At 50.5% G+C, this 17,991-nt stretch overlaps 8 protein-coding genes across 8 annotated transcripts; 5 read left to right on the forward strand and 3 right to left on the reverse strand.

Annotated features, from left to right (window-relative positions):
• Positions 1 to 91: 91 nt before the first annotated feature.
• On the reverse strand, positions 92 to 787 carry N7511_004547 (uncharacterized protein; the record flags this gene model as incomplete). Its single annotated transcript, XM_057126972.1, has 1 exon — positions 92 to 787. The coding sequence occupies one exon, from the start codon at positions 785 to 787 to the stop codon at positions 92 to 94; it is 696 nt and encodes a 231-aa protein (XP_056985862.1).
• Positions 788 to 1,380: 593 nt separating this feature from the next.
• N7511_004548 (coatomer subunit alpha) lies at positions 1,381 to 5,288 on the forward strand (the record flags this gene model as incomplete). The annotated part of the gene is made up of 5 exons (XM_057126973.1): positions 1,381 to 1,410; positions 1,505 to 1,554; positions 1,615 to 1,934; positions 1,993 to 4,979; positions 5,034 to 5,288. The coding sequence occupies 5 exons, from the start codon at positions 1,381 to 1,383 to the stop codon at positions 5,286 to 5,288; spliced, it is 3,642 nt and encodes a 1,213-aa protein (XP_056985863.1).
• Positions 5,289 to 6,217: 929 nt separating this feature from the next.
• N7511_004549 (flavin-linked sulfhydryl oxidase) lies at positions 6,218 to 6,958 on the reverse strand (the record flags this gene model as incomplete). Its single annotated transcript, XM_057126974.1, has 2 exons — positions 6,218 to 6,713; positions 6,798 to 6,958. The coding sequence occupies 2 exons, from the start codon at positions 6,956 to 6,958 to the stop codon at positions 6,218 to 6,220; spliced, it is 657 nt and encodes a 218-aa protein (XP_056985864.1).
• Positions 6,959 to 7,424: 466 nt separating this feature from the next.
• Positions 7,425 to 8,578, forward strand: N7511_004550 (putative transcriptional regulator; the record flags this gene model as incomplete). Its single annotated transcript, XM_057126975.1, has 2 exons — positions 7,425 to 7,673; positions 7,742 to 8,578. 2 exons carry the CDS (start codon positions 7,425 to 7,427, stop codon positions 8,576 to 8,578), a joined length of 1,086 nt encoding a protein of 361 aa, XP_056985865.1.
• A 129-nt stretch (positions 8,579 to 8,707) lies between these two features.
• On the reverse strand, positions 8,708 to 9,046 carry N7511_004551 (DUF5310 domain-containing protein; the record flags this gene model as incomplete). The annotated part of the gene is made up of 2 exons (XM_057126976.1): positions 8,708 to 8,794; positions 8,846 to 9,046. The coding sequence occupies 2 exons, from the start codon at positions 9,044 to 9,046 to the stop codon at positions 8,708 to 8,710; spliced, it is 288 nt and encodes a 95-aa protein (XP_056985866.1).
• A 230-nt stretch (positions 9,047 to 9,276) lies between these two features.
• On the forward strand, positions 9,277 to 11,859 carry N7511_004552 (putative AP-1 adaptor complex subunit beta; the record flags this gene model as incomplete). The annotated part of the gene is made up of 6 exons (XM_057126977.1): positions 9,277 to 9,353; positions 9,430 to 9,450; positions 9,536 to 9,667; positions 9,731 to 10,368; positions 10,425 to 11,355; positions 11,406 to 11,859. 6 exons carry the CDS (start codon positions 9,277 to 9,279, stop codon positions 11,857 to 11,859), a joined length of 2,253 nt encoding a protein of 750 aa, XP_056985867.1.
• Positions 11,860 to 13,573: 1,714 nt separating this feature from the next.
• N7511_004553 (NAD(P)-dependent alcohol dehydrogenase) lies at positions 13,574 to 14,799 on the forward strand (the record flags this gene model as incomplete). Its single annotated transcript, XM_057126978.1, has 3 exons — positions 13,574 to 13,747; positions 13,828 to 14,436; positions 14,506 to 14,799. 3 exons carry the CDS (start codon positions 13,574 to 13,576, stop codon positions 14,797 to 14,799), a joined length of 1,077 nt encoding a protein of 358 aa, XP_056985868.1.
• A 352-nt stretch (positions 14,800 to 15,151) lies between these two features.
• On the forward strand, positions 15,152 to 16,938 carry N7511_004554 (threonine synthase THR4; the record flags this gene model as incomplete). The annotated part of the gene is made up of 4 exons (XM_057126979.1): positions 15,152 to 15,205; positions 15,278 to 15,581; positions 15,628 to 15,727; positions 15,783 to 16,938. The coding sequence occupies 4 exons, from the start codon at positions 15,152 to 15,154 to the stop codon at positions 16,936 to 16,938; spliced, it is 1,614 nt and encodes a 537-aa protein (XP_056985869.1).
• Between the last annotated feature and the right edge of the window lie 1,053 nt (positions 16,939 to 17,991).

Raw genomic sequence — 17,991 nt, forward strand, 5'->3', positions numbered from 1 at the left:
TATGAGCTGCATATGACGTCATCCATACTTCATTTGATATCGTCACGCGTCAAGCTGAACAGGCGAAGCAGGGATCGAGAGCCATTGTAGATCAGTCAATGTCCATCTTGTCAGCTGCAAACTCATTCAAGCTCTCGGCACTGCTCATATCGGTCGTTTGACTTTCTGCACTTGAATTTGATCTTTCGTTCGCGTTGGGCTCCCTAAAATTGCAGAACGAATCGGTATCACTATAATCCTGAGACTCTTCGCTGCATCCTCTGCGTCTCTTTCGATAATGATCATTCACTTGGTGATGGGTTCCTGTCGATATAGTTCCACGTCTGCAGAAATGAGACCCAGAGTGAGATTGTGTAGAGCTCGCAATGGATACTGACTTCCTCTTCTGTCCCTTATTTCGTATGGCAGAATATGTGGTCGCATCGAAGCTGTCAGGTCGAACGTCAAAGCCATTTAAAGAATCTTTCAAGTCTCGCTGCCAGTGTTCGAAATGGTCTGGGAGACATGGTAACTTGCGCCTTGGCAATGTAGCCTGCGGTTCGTCGTCGGGCTCCTCGATGGCATATGGCCTCATGACTAGACCCCCATTGCTTTCATAGTTTCCATCGTCATCAAATGAGTCGATGTCGTCTGTAGGAGTCGAGGGTCCCGAATCGTTCACACTTTGGCCACTCTCATCTGTCGAGAGTTCCATGGGGTCTAGACTCCGCTCTGGGGTTTTCTCGAAAGGGAGGTTGTGATCCTGTTCGAAAACACCGGTGGGATTGATCATGTCAAGGCCCTCCATTCTAGATCGGGTCCTGACCGGAACTAAATCGATTTATGGTCAGGATGTTGCGAAGCACATCACGAGATTTTCAAAGGGAAACAGCAAAGAAAGGGGAAAATAAACTTCCAGTCGTAACAAAGCGTCCACAGATGGAAGATCTACGAAAGTGATGGTTTCCATAACATCATGGTCTTCCAGATGCTTCCGCGGGGAGTATGGGGGAGGACATGGGGGAGCAACTCCACCAACTTGGGCTGAGCAGACTAAATGACCTGGAACCCAGTGACCATGATTTGATTTCACTACACGTAGAATAGACCCTGATCTAATTATTTGAAAGTCCAACAGTCCAACCGTCGAAGGTCGAACAATCAAAGAACAAGTGACCTGAGCTCCCCCTGACCGCTCACCGCCCGGGAGCATGATTGGCCGTGGCATTCGCTTGAGTAGAGTCCACGTTTAGTTTACTGCTTCACCAACCGTCCAACGTGTTTACTTTTGCTCGACCTTCTTTTGCTAGGCAGTGGATGCAGTGGTCACCCCTGCTCTTACTTACTATCTAGTGTGCGGAGCTTGCTACTTCAAAGTGCGGCTCCGGCCAAGTCGTCAAGATGCAGTCCTCCCCAAACATGCTCACCAAGGTACACCCCTCCCAATGGCCTCGAAGCCATCGTCGCACCATCAGGAGATGGCTGCACTGTCAATTGGAGATGCTTACCACCATATGTTGTCTAGTTTGAGTCCAAATCCTCCAGAGCCAAGGGAATCGCATTCCATCCCAAACGGTCAGTGATTCCGCGGAGGGACACCTACACGTCGAAGCATCCGAACTGACCTCGAAGCAGGCCATGGATTCTCGTTTCTCTTCACTCTTCCACTATCCAGCTATGGGACTACCGCATGGGAACCCTTATTGACCGGTTCGAAGAACACGATGGCCCCGTCCGAGGCATTGATTTCCACCCGACCCAGCCCCTGTTTGTGTCCGGAGGTGATGATTACAAGATTAAGGTCTGGAACTACCAGACCCGGAGGTGTCTTTTCACTCTGAACGGTCACTTGGACTACGTGCGCACAGTATTCTTCCACCCCGAGCTCCCTTGGATCTTGTCTGCCTCCGATGATCAGACAATTAGAATCTGGAACTGGCAAAATCGGTCCCTCAGTACGAGCTCTCGGAACCCTATGTGTCGACATTGACTAACGCTCTGGTTTTTTTTTAGTTTGTACAATGACCGGTCACAACCACTATGTGATGTGCGCTCAGTTCCATCCCACCGAGGACCTCATCGCCTCCGCCTCATTGGACCAGTCCGTTCGCATTTGGGACATCTCCGGCTTGCGAAAGAAGCACTCGGCCCCGACCTCGATTTCATTCGAAGACCAGATGGCACGAGCCAATCCCAATCAAGCCGATATGTTTGGAAATACGGATGCAGTTGTGAAGTTTGTGTTGGAGGGTCATGACCGTGGTGTGAACTGGGTGTCGTTCCACCCCACACTCCCTCTGATCGTGTCAGCCGGTGACGACCGATTGATCAAGCTCTGGCGGATGAGTGATACCAAGGCCTGGGAAGTTGACACTTGCCGCGGTCACTTCCAGAACGCCTCTGCTGCTCTGTTCCACCCCCACCAGGACCTCATCCTGTCCGTTGGTGAAGACAAGACTATCCGTGTATGGGATCTTAACAAGCGTACTTCCGTCCAGTCTTTCAAGCGCGACCTCGACCGATTCTGGGTTATCGCTGCTCACCCCGAGATGAACCTGTTCGCCGCAGGCCACGACACCGGTGTCATGGTCTTCAAACTCGAACGGGAGCGTCCCGCGTCCGCCATTTATCAGAACCAGCTTTTCTATATCACCAAGGAGAAGCACGTCAAGTCATATGATTTCTCTAAGAATGTTGAGTCGCCGCCAATGCTCTCACTACGCAAGCTTGGCTCCCCTTGGGTCCCTCCTCGCACCGTTTCTTACAACCCCGCCGAGCGCGCTATTCTTGTCACCTCGCCCGCTGACAATGGAACGTATGAGTTGATTCATCTGCCTCGGGATGCTACCGGTGCGGTCGAACCTACAGACGTGAAGCGTGGCCAGGCTACATCGGCAGTCTTTGTCGCCCGTAACCGTTTTGCTGTCTTCAACCCCTCTACCCAGCAGGTCGACATCAAGGATCTCAGCAATTCTACGACCAAGACTATCAAGGCTCCCGCTGGCACAACTGATATCTACTTTGGTGGCACTGGATGCCTCCTTTTCATCACCCCTACGCATGTCTCTCTCTTCGATATCCAACAAAAGAAGCAGCTTGCAGAACTTGCTGTTAGCGGTGTGAAGTATGTGGTCTGGTCCAACGATGGATTGTACTGCGCTTTGCTCAGCAAGCACAATGTCACCATCGTTACCAAGACTCTCGAGCAGGTGAGCACCCTGCATGAGACCATTCGCATCAAGAGTGCCACTTGGGATGATGCCGGTGTTCTACTCTACTCTACCCTCAACCACATCAAGTACTCTCTCCTCAACGGTGACAACGGTATTATTCGCACTCTCGACCAGACCGTTTACCTCGTACGCGTCAAGGGACGCAATGTGTACGCACTGGACCGCAACGCCACACCCCGTATCCTGGAGATCGACCCCACTGAGTACCGATTCAAGCTCTCCCTGGTCAAGCGGAACTATGACGAGATGCTCCAGATCATCAAGACTTCCAGTCTTGTTGGCCAAAGCATTATCTCTTACCTGCAGAAGAAGGGCTACCCCGAAATTGCTTTGCAGTTCGTCCAGGACCCTCAGACTCGTTTCGACCTTGCCCTTGAGTGTGGTAACCTTGAGGTTGCTATCGAGATGGCTCGCGAATTGGACCGACCCAACTTCTGGAACAGACTGGGAACCGAGGCCTTGGCTCACGGTAACCACCAGACTGTTGAAATGACCTACCAAAAGCAGCGTAACTTCGACAAGCTTTCCTTCCTCTACCTGGCCACCGGTGACCAGGAGAAGCTCTCTCGTATGGCCAAGATCGCCGAACACCGTGGCGATTTCACTTCCCGCTTCCAGAACGCCATTTACCGTGGCGATGTTGAGGACCGAATCCAGATGTTCAAGGAAGTGGACTTGTACCCTCTGGCCTACCTCACTGCCAAGTCTCACGGTTTGACTGAAGAGGCTGAGTCAATTCTGGAGGCTTGTGGCCTGACCGAAGATCAAATCGGTCTGCCTACTCTCGAACAACCCCTCAAGGTTGCACACCCCATTGTCCCTACCTTCAAGTCCAACTGGCCAGTTAAGGCTGCTGGTCACTCTTCCTTCGAGAAGGCTCTTCTTGGAGAAGTTGGTGCCGCAGATGACGAGGCTGGCGCAGATGGCTTCGAGGCTGAGGAGGTGGAACAAGAAGCTACTCTTGCTCGTGAAACCCTGGATGATGACGAAGAAGATGCTTCCGGTTGGGATATGGGAGATGATGTCAATGTCGAAGAGGAAGTCGACTTCGTTAACGTGGAAACTGCCGAAGCCGGCGCAGGCAGCTCTGAGGCCGACTTGTGGGCTCGCAACTCCCCCCTTGCAGCTGACCACGTTGCTGCCGGCTCCTTCGAGACTGCCATGCAGCTCCTGAACCGTCAAGTTGGTGCTGTTCAATTCGCCCCTCTCAAGAGCCGATTCCTTGATATTTACAAGGCATCCAAGACCTATCTTCCCGCGACCCCTGGTCTTCCCCCTCTCGTCAACTATGTTCGCAGAACTGTCGAGGAAACTGACGCCCGCAAGATGCTCCCAGTCATCCCTCGGGACCTTGAGACCATCGCCAACATTGACTTACAAGAGGGCTACGCCGCCATGCGCTCAAACAAGCTTGAGGATGGTGTAAAGATTTTCAAGGATGTTCTTCACTCTGTTCTGATCAACACTGTCTCGTCTGAGGCTGAAGTTGAACAGGCAAAGAAGATCATTTCCACTGCCCGTGAATACATCCTCGCCATGTCTATTGAGCTTCAGCGTCGTACTCTTTCCACCGACACTCCCGAGGGCCTCAAGCGCAGCCTCGAGCTGTCTGCCTATTTCACTATTCCCAAGCTTGAGGTTGCTCATCGCCAGCTGGCATTGATGGCTGCCATGAAGCTCGCCTTCGCCAACCGCAACTACTCCTCCGCCTTGAGCTTCGCCAATCGGATGCTGGCTAATGGCGGCTCCGCCAAGCTTTTGGACCAGGTAAGAATTTGTGCAATCTAACTATATTGATCTCAGTGCTAACTATGCAAACAGGCCAAGAAGATCAAAGCTCAATGCGAACGCAACCCGCAAGATCAGATCGATATTGACTTCGACTCTTTCGCCGAATTCGACATCTGTGCCGCCTCCTACACCCCGATCTACAGCGGCTCCCCTAGCGTGTCGGATCCCTTCACCGGCGCCAAGTACCACCCCCAGTACAAGGGCAGCGTCTGCCGGATATCAGATGTCACGGAGATCGGTGCACCGGCCAGTGGTCTGCGCCTGTTCGTCCCCAGTCAATTTTAATTGCAGTCTGACGAAGCTTCACGGTTTTCTACCTTTTTTCCCCCTCTCTTCTTTCTGATATGAAGTTACAAAATGGGTTCCTTTTCATCTGCTCGAGGAGAGTTGTGTTTGGTGGCGCTTTTTTTATCGGCCGGGAGAAAGACAAAACTTCCTGCACAGTCCCCTGTCTAGATGTCTTTTTGTATCCAAGATTATAATTTCTTAGCGATCTAGTTTGTATGCGAACATGTTTACTCCTATTTCTTCGGATCCTCACTCGTAGAGCCACGGGACTAGTATCCAACCACAGTGGCATGGATTTTCAGGTGTCGCAGAATGTAAGTTATATCGTGATAGAAGTACAATCCCTCAATTCGTCAAGAATATGCATGTATACCGGATCATGTCTGGCAACTGTTGACAGTTCCCTTCCATTCTGGTGCTCACCCTCTTGCAGATAAAGCTACCTATCCCATCAACTGTTGGGCCTCAGATGAAATTGGATTAATCGATGGTCCGTCCTTTGTACAAGAAGAACGTCTTGAGTTCGTAGAAGTTACCGATGAAGAATGGGCTAAGAGGGCGATGAGCGAATAATCGATGCCATAACTTGGTCATATTCCAGGGCTTTTGGAGTATCGTATTTTACATCGAATTGTACCTTTCACATTGCATCAAACCATTGAAATTTCAATGAATCGGATGAATAATGAGCCCTTGCCTATTTGTGCAAGGACGCGTTGCCAGGTCATCTTCGAAAACGTGTACACGAGGCTTTGCACTACTGCCTGGACAGCGAATTCTGGGAGAGATTCTATAAGCCCATTGAGGCCACTGTAGATGCATTAGTCGGCCGAGTAGATATCTAATGTACAAAAAGGTCGAGCCAGATGAGTAGAGAGAAGAACAAACCATCGTCACCAGAAGAATACAGGTAAACACCCTACCAACTAATCACACCTCCCATCCTTCCACCCAGTCCGCCACCTCTCCTCCCAAAACCGACAATCAAACTCCTTCTTCCCGAGCTTCCGATTCACCTCATTATGAGCTTCACACATCCACCACCCAAACTCCTTCCGACTCTCCAGCTTGGGCTGATTCCTTCCACTGGGATGCGCCATCCAAGTTTGGAAATCATCCGCGCACACCCAGCACGGGTAGAGCTTCGAGAAAAACTTCAGAAATCCGCGCATATTCTCTTGGTGCTCTGTGTTGGCTTTCTCGGGGTACGTGGCTGCCATCGAATGCAGCAGTGTCCATGTTGAGCGGCCGAGTTGTTCGACGTCTGGGGGGCATTCTGCGGGTGTTTCGCTTGATGACGGCGTTGCGGATGCTGCTATGGCGGCAGTTGATGTCGCTGTTTTGCTTGCGCTGCCTGGGGTCTCCGCTTTGGCTTGTTTTGTTAGGGCTTTCCAGGATGCGACGGATGTGCAGGTGCGGCAGCTGAAGCGAGGTTAGTTTTGGTTTGGTTGGATAGCGGGTTGGTGCTGCCTGTGTCTGTCTCTGTATGTGGCGTGGTGAACTCACGGTTTGCCGTCCTTATCTAGGACAACGCCTTTTGGTAATGGGGCTTTCGAGTCATCGTCTCCAGGTTGCTTAGATGAGCTTGCGGCAGTTGGGAATTGGCTGAAGAGGTTCCCGGTGCCTTTGTATTGAGCATTGGGTTGCCCTGCTGGTATTTCTGCCATGGCAAATTGTCGTTTGTGCTCAGGTTTTTGAGGAATTGGGGATTGGTGGTTAGGGAAGTATGTCGGGGCTGATTTCTAATAGATGCGGAGAACGGCGGAGGCAAAAAGAGGCAATAATACCGGAATTTCGGGGCAAAAGATGGCAAGCAAAGAATAATAGTTTATTCAGAGTCGCCGGAAGAGAATAAGAAGTAGAAAAGGCACAGAAAAGAAAGAATGGCAGGTTTGGGAGCAGTTGTAAATGATCGCAGACAAAATGTCACGCCGATCAATCTCGATTCCGCTTTGTCATCCTCGCGCTCCCCGACGCGCATTGGGGTAACTCACGGTTTGCTGTCATTCGTTTGGACTCGCCATTGAAATATTTCCTATTTTCTATTACTGTTTGGAACTGAGGCCAATACATCTGGCCTTGCACTTACAACACCCGCCAGTAATCCTTCTAATTGCCGCTGGCCGATATAAAATGGCCCCGAAATATACCATGTCCGACTCCGAGGAAGACAATGTTGTGCCAACAGCTCCTTCCGATCAGAATATTGAAAAGGGTCTTCGTGACGGCGTTGCAGCTGTATACAAGTCTGGCAACATGGAGGAATTGACGGTGAAGCGCGTGCGCCTCGCAGTTGAGAAGAAGCTAGGACTTACAGAGGGATACTTCAAATCTACGGGTCAATGGAAAGCACGAAGTGAAGAGGTCATTCGGGACGAAGTGGTGAGAAGTGATAACAATTGTAAAAAGCTCTGATGTTAGGACAGACACTGACTTGCGATAATATACAGGAAAGACAAGACCACGCTGGGAATAACGCCGGACCACAATCTGCCGAAGCTTCACCATCTCCTTCTCCAAAGCCACAAAAAGCATCACTTCCCAAGCGAGCCAAGGCCGACAGTATGTCTAAGCCCAGGAAGCGCCAGAAGACAAAGACACCAGATTCAGAGGAGGAAAATGAACAGGACGGCGACTCCACTGCATCTGACAACAGTGAGGAGGTTACAAAGCCCAAGAAGCGAACCAAAGCACCAGTTAAGAAGTCAGCTGCATCTAAGCCCAAGAAGGTCGCGCCTGAAGTCTCAGATGTGGCTGAAAATGAATCCGACGCTTCTCAGCCGCCCGCAGCGGTGAAGGATGATTCCGAAAGCGAAATGTCGGTAGTTTTTGATGAAGAACCTCAAACCAAGCCGGCGCGCAAACGGAAGAGCGCAGATGGAGCTGTTACCAAAGCGAAGAAAGCGTCAAAAGCAAAAGATGCGGATCTCGACCCAGACCAGGCTGAGATCAAGCGGCTTCAGGGATGGCTTGTCAAGTGCGGCATCCGCAAATTGTGGGGGAAAGAGCTGGCTCCATATGATACGTCGAAGGCGAAGATCAGACATCTCAGGGAGATGCTGGACGATGCTGGGATGAAGGGCCGACCATCTCAGGAGAAAGCCAACCAGATTCGCGAAGAGCGGGAATTGAAAGCGGACTTGGAGCAGATCACACAGGGTGCGAAACAATGGGGTGCAAAAGCCAATGAAGAGGAAGGTGATGGCGATGCGAAGCCTCGGCGCAGGGCCGCTCGTGAATCGCAGGCGCTTGCGTTCTTGGAGAGCGATGACGAGGAGTCCGATTGATGATACCAAATAGCTTGTAATAGGTCGACTTCAACGTTCACCAGCTGGGCTGTTCGAACGTCGAGGACTGAATTATGGTTCCATCTCACTTATACTTCATAATCGAAACATATGGTCAATGGCATTCCATCAACGCCCGGTTTTTGGTCCACTCATGCGCTGTGCCACTAGACTGAAGACAGCGACAGAAGAGATAAAGAGAACGAGATTATAGAACTAGCAGAGATCATCAGTATATGCCGTGGGCTTGTTTCAAGGGTGACATACAGCTGTACGCGAGTACTCGTTCTCCTCGGCCTCTGTCCTGGCCTCAACAAAGAGACGACGCAAGTTAGGGAGATTAGCCTGCATATATGTTAGTCTTGGCACAGCTTCCAGCGTGTTGAGCTCACCATTGAGACGTGGGCAAGATCTGGGGTAGAAGTCGGAGGTTCCAAAAAGGAGAAGAGCGGGAGGTCCAGAAGCCATTTGTGGACATCTTTCGATCATCATTTCTTTCCCTCTTCATCCCTCCTTTTGCTTCCCCCCCACCATTCTTCCATTCGAATGTTCACGAGGAATATTGAAATAGTCTCCATATTCCTCGAACCTACGCGACCGCGACGCTCTATTCCCCCCCCCGCAGTCGCCCAACGCCCGACTTCCAACCCCGAGCGGAGGCACGACCTAGTCGTGGCTGAAGCTGTTCCAACTTCGTCATGGCGATGAACAAGATTCGCGGTGCCTTTGCGGTGCCCCGCAAGGGAGAGACCTTTGAATTGCGAGCTGGCCTTGTGTATGCGGCCCCCTCCTCCACAATGCGCTGTCCACTTCAGCATGACGATATAACAAATCACTGACCATTGTCACAGCTCTCAGTATGCCTATGAACGGTATGTAATAATACCAAAGCACTGGACCACATTTATGCATCCTTTGGGTGAGAGGCGAGAGGACAGGTAGCTGACAGCACAACAGGAAGGAGTCCATTCAGAAGACCATTATGGCCATGACTCTGGGCAAGGATGTCTCAGCTCTATTCCCAGATGTGCTCAAGAATATTGCCACAGCCGATCTTGAGCAGAAGAAATTGGTCTACCTTTATCTCATGTGGGTTTAGATGGTGCGCTTAAACGTGGCTACGTATGCTGATCGGTGGAATTCAATTCCCAGGAACTACGCCAAATCCCACCCTGACCTGTGTATTCTCGCCGTGAATACATTCGTACAAGACTCAGAAGACCCCAACCCGCTGATTCGTGCGCTGGCAATTCGAACAATGGGATGTATTCGAGTGGAAAAGATGGTGGACTACATGGAGGAACCTCTTCGCAAAACCCTCCGAGATGAGTCGCCGTATGTCCGCAAGACTGCTGCGATTTGCGTGGCCAAGCTCTTCGACCTCAACCCCGCAATGGCCCTCGAGAATGGATTTTTGGAAATGCTGCAGGAGATGATCGGTGACCCGAACCCAATGGTTGTGGCAAACTCGGTGACTGCACTGTCTGAGATTCAACACACGGCACCTGAGACACAGGCTCTACAAATTACCAATAACTCTCTACGGAAGATGCTGATGGCATTGAACGAGTGCACGGAATGGGGGCGCGTTACTATTCTCTCCACCTTGGCTGAATACAAGACATCTGATGTTAAGGAGTCGGAACACATTTGTGAACGAGTTGCGCCTCAGTTCCAGCACGTCAACTCTGGTGTAGTTCTTGCGGCAGTCAAGGCTGTGTTTTTACATATGAAAAACGTTAACCCTGAACTGTCGAAGACTTACCTTAAGAAGATGGCACCACCATTGGGTATGTTGTTCTTCTATAATGTCACTGAAATTCTTCTTCTTGCTAATCTTTCCTAGTCACTCTGGTTTCTTCGGCCCCCGAAGTGCAGTACGTGGCATTGAGAAATATTGACCTTTTGCTGCAGAAGCAGCCCGATATTCTCCAAAAGGAGCTCCGTGTATTCTTCTGCAAATACAATGACCCACCTTATGTCAAGTTCCAGAAGCTCGAGATTATGGTGCGCATAGCCAACGACCGCAATGTGGACCAGCTCCTGGCTGAATTGAAGGAGTACGCCCTTGAAGTTGATATGGACTTTGTCCGTCGAGCCGTCCGAGCCATTGGACAAGTCGCTATCAAGATTGAGAGCGCTAGCGAACGTTGCGTTAATACATTGCTGGACCTAATCAATACCAAGGTCAACTACGTCGTTCAGGAAGCGATTGTTGTTATCAAGGACATTTTCCGGAAATACCCTGGATACGAAGGAATCATCCCCACTCTTTGCCAGTGTATTGATGAGTTGGATGAACCAAATGCCAGAGCCGCTCTTATCTGGATCGTCGGAGAATATGCTGAGAAGATCAGCAATGCCGGTGATATTCTGGGAGGCTTTGTTGATGGATTCAACGAAGAATTCTCTTCGACCCAATTGCAGATTCTTACCGCGGTTGTCAAGCTCTTCCTTAAGCGGCCCGAGAAGGCTCAAGGTCTGGTGCAACGTGTACTTCAGGCTGCTACCGCTGAGAACGACAACCCTGACGTCCGTGACCGCGCCTACATCTACTGGCGTCTCTTGTCCAACACCAGCGATTCGAATGCTACCAAGAACATTGTGCTCTCAGATAAGCCACCTATTGTCACCACCATCCACTCTCTACCACCGGCACTCCTCGAGCAGCTCCTTACCGAATTGTCCACTCTCTCTTCCGTGTACCACAAGCCTCCAGAGCAATTCGTCGGAGCTGGCCGGTTCGGTGCCGATGCTGTCCAACGCGCTGCTATCGAGTACGTATCTAACTATTTCCTTGTCAATAATTTTGCTAACCTATCCACAGGGAACAAATCCAGAACGCGCGCGAAAACCCATTGGCTGCAGCGGCCGCGGCCGCAGCCGTCTCTGGCTCATCCGCACCTGCGCAGGCGCAAAACAACGTCGAGAACTTGCTGGACATCGATTTCGACGGCGGTGCTCCTGCCTCGGCGCAAGATCAGCCGTCCAGCGGCATGTCCGGCCTTGAGGGCCTGGGCGGCACTCCCATGCGCATCGAGTCTCCTGCAGTTGGAGCTCCGGCACCACAGTCCAGCAACAACTTGGATGACCTACTGGGCGTTTTTGGCGACTCAGGCCCCTCCCAGCCCTCGTCTAGCGGCGGTAACGGCGGCGGCGCCGCTGCTGATCTTATGAACGGCTTTGGTGGCCTAGATATCTCACAGAACAGCTCGCCGGCACCTCCCTCAGAAAATAACCAGACCAAGAAGTCTAACGAGGATATTTTGTCACTCTTCTAGAGTGGTGCAGTTAGATAGTCCACCGTACCGGGCTAGGTGGTGTTATATCCAGGTGTTTCGCAAGCGAGGATCTGGTCAGAACGAATAGATTGGTGTCTTTATGTGTTTAATTTTGCTTGCATCTTTCCAACGGAATTCAAAAGGCTCGTATGTACATTTCTTTGCCTTTCAAATACCGATTTTCTTACTGTGGCTGCATGTGGATAAGCGTCAAGGCGAGACCTTATAGTCCCTGCATTTGTGTACGGTAAGTGGTGAACCTAGTTTCGATCTTTACTGTAAAGTCGGCGCAACAGACATACGGCAAACCTCCCTCGCAATCCCAAATTTCCCCAAGATACACTGGCTAAAAAGAACCAAGATCTTCTGTTCTCGCAGACTAGGAATCCTGATTCCAAACAATTCACATGGGGGCAGCAATCGTGGATGAAAGTTGTTGGAAGCTGGCACTGAACGGGCTGGTTCAGCGGCCATTCTCTGTAAGCTGAAATCAGTGGCTAGCGATGGGGCATACCTCCGTCATATCTCTCCACAAGTGCTATGGGAGTCCACTCATGCCAACCAAGAAAGTCTGGAGAATAGGCAATTTAGAGTGAAATGGCGTCCCAATGCGGGATCTACTTGCAATCGCACCGCCAGACCTTGCGACAGGATCATTCTTTTGGTCTCATGGACTGGATTGGGGTACCTTTGCCGGTTTATCGGCCGATAGATACCGGGAGGGCTTGCCAATCGTGAAGGCTTTAGCACTGGAAGTTCTAGATGTGTAGTGTAGGAATTAATGGCAGTCATCCGAGGATATCAAGTGTGAGATACTTCACACTCCAAGAGCGATTCTCTAGTATAGCTTCATTTTCAAACCTCAAACTATCGCTTTCTATGTAGGAAATGTACCACAATTTCCGCAAGCAATGAAGCGGAATAACTAGAATCGACCTCTGTACATGCCTTGTTTAAAGGATCATAGTCGAGAGTGTTTGTAAATGACTGTATTAGATAAAATTGGCTACTCCCCCAACCTACCGAACCTACTTCAGGTTGCGTTTAGAAAGTGAGGGCGCTTATCTACGGTGATTTGGCCGGTTCACATGGCGGTCAGACAGCCCGGGGGCGATTTCGTTCTTTAAGTAAGGCTTAGTGAGAAAAAAGCGGCAAGCCCTAAGCACAAAGAGACAACCAAGTCGACATAAAATCCGATGCATAGGTATCATTAGCGCATCTTGGCTTCAATGTACGAATGCCAATAACCTTAACTTATAGAACAACATCAGTAATGAGGTCACGTATAACCATGGCAGCGCGGAGGACGGACACGATTTTTCACCTCATGTATCCGAGATGGCTCCACCGAGGGGCAAAAAGAAGGTTGAAGACAAATAATAAATGAGGAACAAATTGAGAAAAATTGCACAACTTACGCCAATGACCATTGGCAAAACCCTACCAATTGTGGCTCCATCAATTGCCCAGATGGTGTCCTTATCAGGGTCAATCCCGAAGGCTTTCCGAGTCCCCATCCGACTCCAACCTCAAGATCTGCCGTCGGGGTAGTAATTGCTTACCAATTGACCCAGAGATACCGAAGTTTCCAGCTTTAGAAAAAAAATGTGGACTCTGGTTCAGTCCCACTGCTGCGGGTATAAATGGGACAGTGGCCCCGGAGACGGGGGCTTAACGTCCTCCCCGTCAAATCTAGCAAAAAACTACATTCAAAATGACTACAGACTACAAGTTCGAAGGCTGGATGGGCCTTGATTCCACTGCCAGCGAGGGCAACATGGTCTGGCAAGAATTCACCCCCAAGACGTGGGAAGAGACCGACATCGATATCAAGATCTCGCACTGCGGTATTTGCGGTTCTGACCTGCACACCCTGCGGAGCGGCTGGGTGAGTCTATCTGTCCTATTTTCGTCCTAAATCCATGCGAAATCCCCCAATCAGGCCTTCCATGCTGACCATTGACCCAGAGAGCATCTGACTATCCCTGCTGTGTGGGCCACGAGATTGTGGGCACAGCTGTGCGTGTCGGAAGCCAAGTATCTGACATCAAGATCGGCGATCGTGTCGGCGTGGGTGCTCAGAGCGAGTCTTGCCTCGGCCGCCAGGGAGACTGCGCAGAATGCGCCATGGGAATGGAGCAGTACTGCAGCAAGAAGGTCATTGGCACCTACAACAGCAAGTTCTACAACGACGACAAGTCCTACGGAGGATATGCGCTGTACAACCGTGTGCCTGGACACTTTGCTATCAAGATTCCGGATGCCATTACGTCGGCTGATGCTGCGCCTATGCTGTGTGGTGGTGTAACTCTCTACAGCCCTCTCAAGCACAACAACTGTGGTCCCGGCAAGCGTGTTGGTATCATTGGTGTTGGTGGTCTTGGACACTTTGGTGTACTCTTTGCCAAGGCTATGGGAGCTGATCAGGTCGTTGCTATTTCACGCAAGCTGAGCAAGAAGGAGGATTCATTGAAGATGGGGGCTGATCTGTACATTGCTACTGATGATGAGCCTGAGTGGGCTACTGCCAACTCCCGGTCTTTGGATTTGATCATTTCCACTGTTTCTTCTACTAAGGTGAGTTTCTTTCTCTCTGGGTTGGGAAGTATACGAGATGGATGAGCGTGGAGCTAATCTTGAATCTAGATGCCCATGACTGAGTACCTGGGTCTTGTGAAGACCGGTGGTACTTTCGTTCAGGTCGGCCTTCCTGAAGATGGTGGTCTGTTCGTCTCTGTTCGCACCTTGATGCGCCAGATCAGCCTTCAGAGCTCCCTCGTTGGTAGCCCTAACGAGATCCGTGAGATGCTCCAGCTTGTCGCCGATAAGGGCATTCGTCCTTGGATTGAAGAGATCCCTATGAAGGATGCCAATAAGGCTATTGTTGATATGGAGGATGGCAAGGCACGCTACCGCTACGTGCTTGTCAATGACCAGTAAATGTATATAGATCATGATAGACATAGAGATGAGACCCTGAACGAGCGGCATTGAGTATATACCACGACTGCAATTGATATCTTGCTTATGACCGAGTCTAGAACTGAAACCCTAGCCATACGAGGCAATTCCGTAAAATTCTCGCCCTCTCTTCCTCATTTGCCTCATCTTCATCTTTCGCCGTCTTCTGCTCCAATCAGGCCGCACACGTGAGCGGCGCCGCTCTCGGAGACGCTAGTCTGCATTGGGCCACGGTGCCCCCGCGGTGGGATGAATCATTCCTCTTCTTTGCGCCTCTCTCTCTCTTTAATTCGTTTACTTTGTTGTCAATTGACTCTGTTTCTGGTCCATCATGTCTCCAACACTGTCACAAAAGTACTTGAGCACCCGAGGTGCGGAGTACGGAGTGAGTTGATCTCCGATCTGAAAAAAATAACCTGTGTCGCAACGGCTGCTAACATATCAGTTTTGTTTCTAGTTGTCTTTTGAGGATGTCGTTCTCAAGGGTCTGTCTGAGGATGGTGGCCTGTTCATCCCCGAGGAGATCCCTGCCCTTCCCGCCTCATGGGAGACCGAGTGGCGCGACTTGACATTCGAGGAGCTGGCATACGAGATTATGTCGCTTTACATCTCTCGCGATGAGATCCCTGCCGATGATCTTAAGGATATAATTCAACGGTCCTACTCGACTTTCCGCCACACTGAGCGTACTCCTTTGGTTGAGTTGGAGAAGGACCTACACCTGCTTGAACTCTTCCACGGCCCTACCTTTGCCTTCAAGGGTTTGTACCCTTCTTTTCCTCATTGGGCTGTTCTAATGTATCTTAGATGTGGCCCTTCAGCTCCTCGGAAACACTTTTGAATATTTCTTGACCCGCATGAACGCTGGCAAGACTGGCAAGGACAGACACCATCTGACCGTTGTCGGGTGAGTAATACGATCTCTCTTGTCCATACCAAAGAATTTGGCTGACTCTTTCAAGTGCTACTTCCGGTGACACTGGCTCCGCCGCTATCTATGGTCTCCGCGGCAAGAAGGATATCTCCGTGAGCATCTTATATCCCAACGGCAAGGTCTCCAAGATCCAGGAGGCTCAGATGACCTCCGTCCTTGACCCCAACGTGCACAACCTCAGAGTGGAGGGTTCTTTCGACGATTGCCAGGACATTGTCAAGGCCCTCTTCGCCGACAAGGACTTCAACACTACCCACAACATCGCCGCAGTTAACAGCATCAACTGGTGCCGAATCCTCGCCCAGATGACCTACTACTTCCACTCCTACTTCTCCCTGATCAAGTCGCCCGCCTACAACAAGGACTCCAAGGTCCGCGTAGTAGTCCCCTCCGGTAACTTCGGTGACATCCTAGCCGGCTGGTTCGCCAAGAAGATGGGTCTCCCCGCCGACAAACTCGTCATCGCCACCAACGAGAATGACATTCTCGACCGCTTCTTCCGCAGCGGTGGCCACTACACCAAGAAGGCCCTCGACTCCCCCACAGACCACGGTGTCAAGGAAACCCACAGTCCCGCCATGGACATCCTAGTCAGCAGCAACTTCGAGCGTCTCCTTTGGTTCCTCTCCTACCAGTCCGCTTCCGCAGGCTCAGCCGAAGAGCGCCGCAAGTACGCCTGCGACAGCGTCAGAGGCTGGCTCGACGATCTAAAGACCAAGGGCGGCTTCCAGGTCCCCAGCGCCGTCCTTGAAGGCGCCAAGGTCGACTTCGAAAGCGAGCGCGTCAGCAACGACGAGACCATTACCACCATCCGCGATATCTACTCCACCTCCTTCCCTACTGGCCTCACCGCCGGCAGCGCTAAGAGCTCTGTGACCGGTGGCTACATCCTGGACCCCCACTCCGCCGTCGGTGTCGCCGCCTCCCGCCGCTCTATCGTCCGCAACCCCGGCGCGGCCCACATCTCTCTGTCGACTGCCCACCCGGCCAAGTTTGCTAGCGCTGTTGACCTTGCTCTGCGGTCCGAGAATGGCTACAACTTCACTGAGATCTTGCCTCAGGAGTTCATTGGAATCGAGCAGCGTCCAAGCCGTGTCACCGATGTTGGTCGTGAGGCTGGTTGGCAAGGTGTGAAGGAGATTGTCAAGGCTGAGGTTGAGCAGGAGCTTCAGGGTCTCCGTTAAGTTTTGGTTAAATGTGGTTTTGTTTTGTTTGGACTTGACATAGACCAGACCGTTTGTATATGTGCAGTGCATAGTAACGATTTAGGGTACTACCTTTTTAAAAATATCCACTGTTGGTTTCCTTATCAGACACACATGAATTCGTCACCCATATCGCCCATAGATCGTTCTTCGTATGTAGACAGGTCTATACTGTCTGAGTCCCAGCGTAGAGAACAAAGAACTGCAATTTATTGCTTCCCAGATCTCTCAAAGTGGCGCTAGTCAAGTAAGGATTTGCAGTTAGTCGGAGGAGAATGACTAGTCTGGAGATTGTGGACACCCGCCCTGTTGCATATCTGTAGAGAGAGGCTCGCCACTATGATTATTTGAATTATAGCATACTATTAAAATTGGTTGACCTGCACTGTTCTTCTTCTAAGAGCTAAGAGCGTTAGCGGCGTCGCTATGATGCACTTTTCCATCGAAAAACCTCGGTGGTCTGTTGTGCAGTATCTGGTCACTTTGATGAGTTCAAGCTCTTGTCACGTTTATGGCGATCGATCATGCAATCAGGTAAATATCGGTGTTACTGATTGTTTTCCGAATGTCTGGGTTTTGTTGCGTTATAAAGTGAGAAAGTCATTTGGTAAAGACTATCACCAGAAAGCAGTATGGGGAACATGTGCTCTTGGGCAATGGTAGTTGGTCTTATCCTGGAGATTTCGCTGTTTGCGGTCTTAGTGTAGTATTTGATACCAAAACGGTTGGACTTTGACTTAGAGAGTCCTGAGAGCAACGTAGAAGCACAAAGTGAGACTGCACTGTAGACGATCTAATAGCCAAACGTCGAATTTGATATTTTCAAGTGCTTGAATTTTTTTGTTGAAAAAGAAGAGGCATAGAGGAATCATAGATCGGAATTGGTAGAATACAGTGAAATAATAAAATCAAGTCGAGCAAGGTATTCAAATGCAATACTTTTCAACGTATACTAGTATCAATGAAGGAAAAGAGAAATCAAAGCATAAGACTCTATATTACTATTAGTGTATTGATTATAGGCCCAACAAA

Source organism: Penicillium nucicola (genome assembly GCF_028828085.1).
Source record: "Penicillium nucicola strain IBT 29836 chromosome Unknown utg000003l, whole genome shotgun sequence".
Classification (NCBI taxonomy): Eukaryota; Fungi; Ascomycota; class Eurotiomycetes; order Eurotiales; family Aspergillaceae; genus Penicillium; species Penicillium nucicola.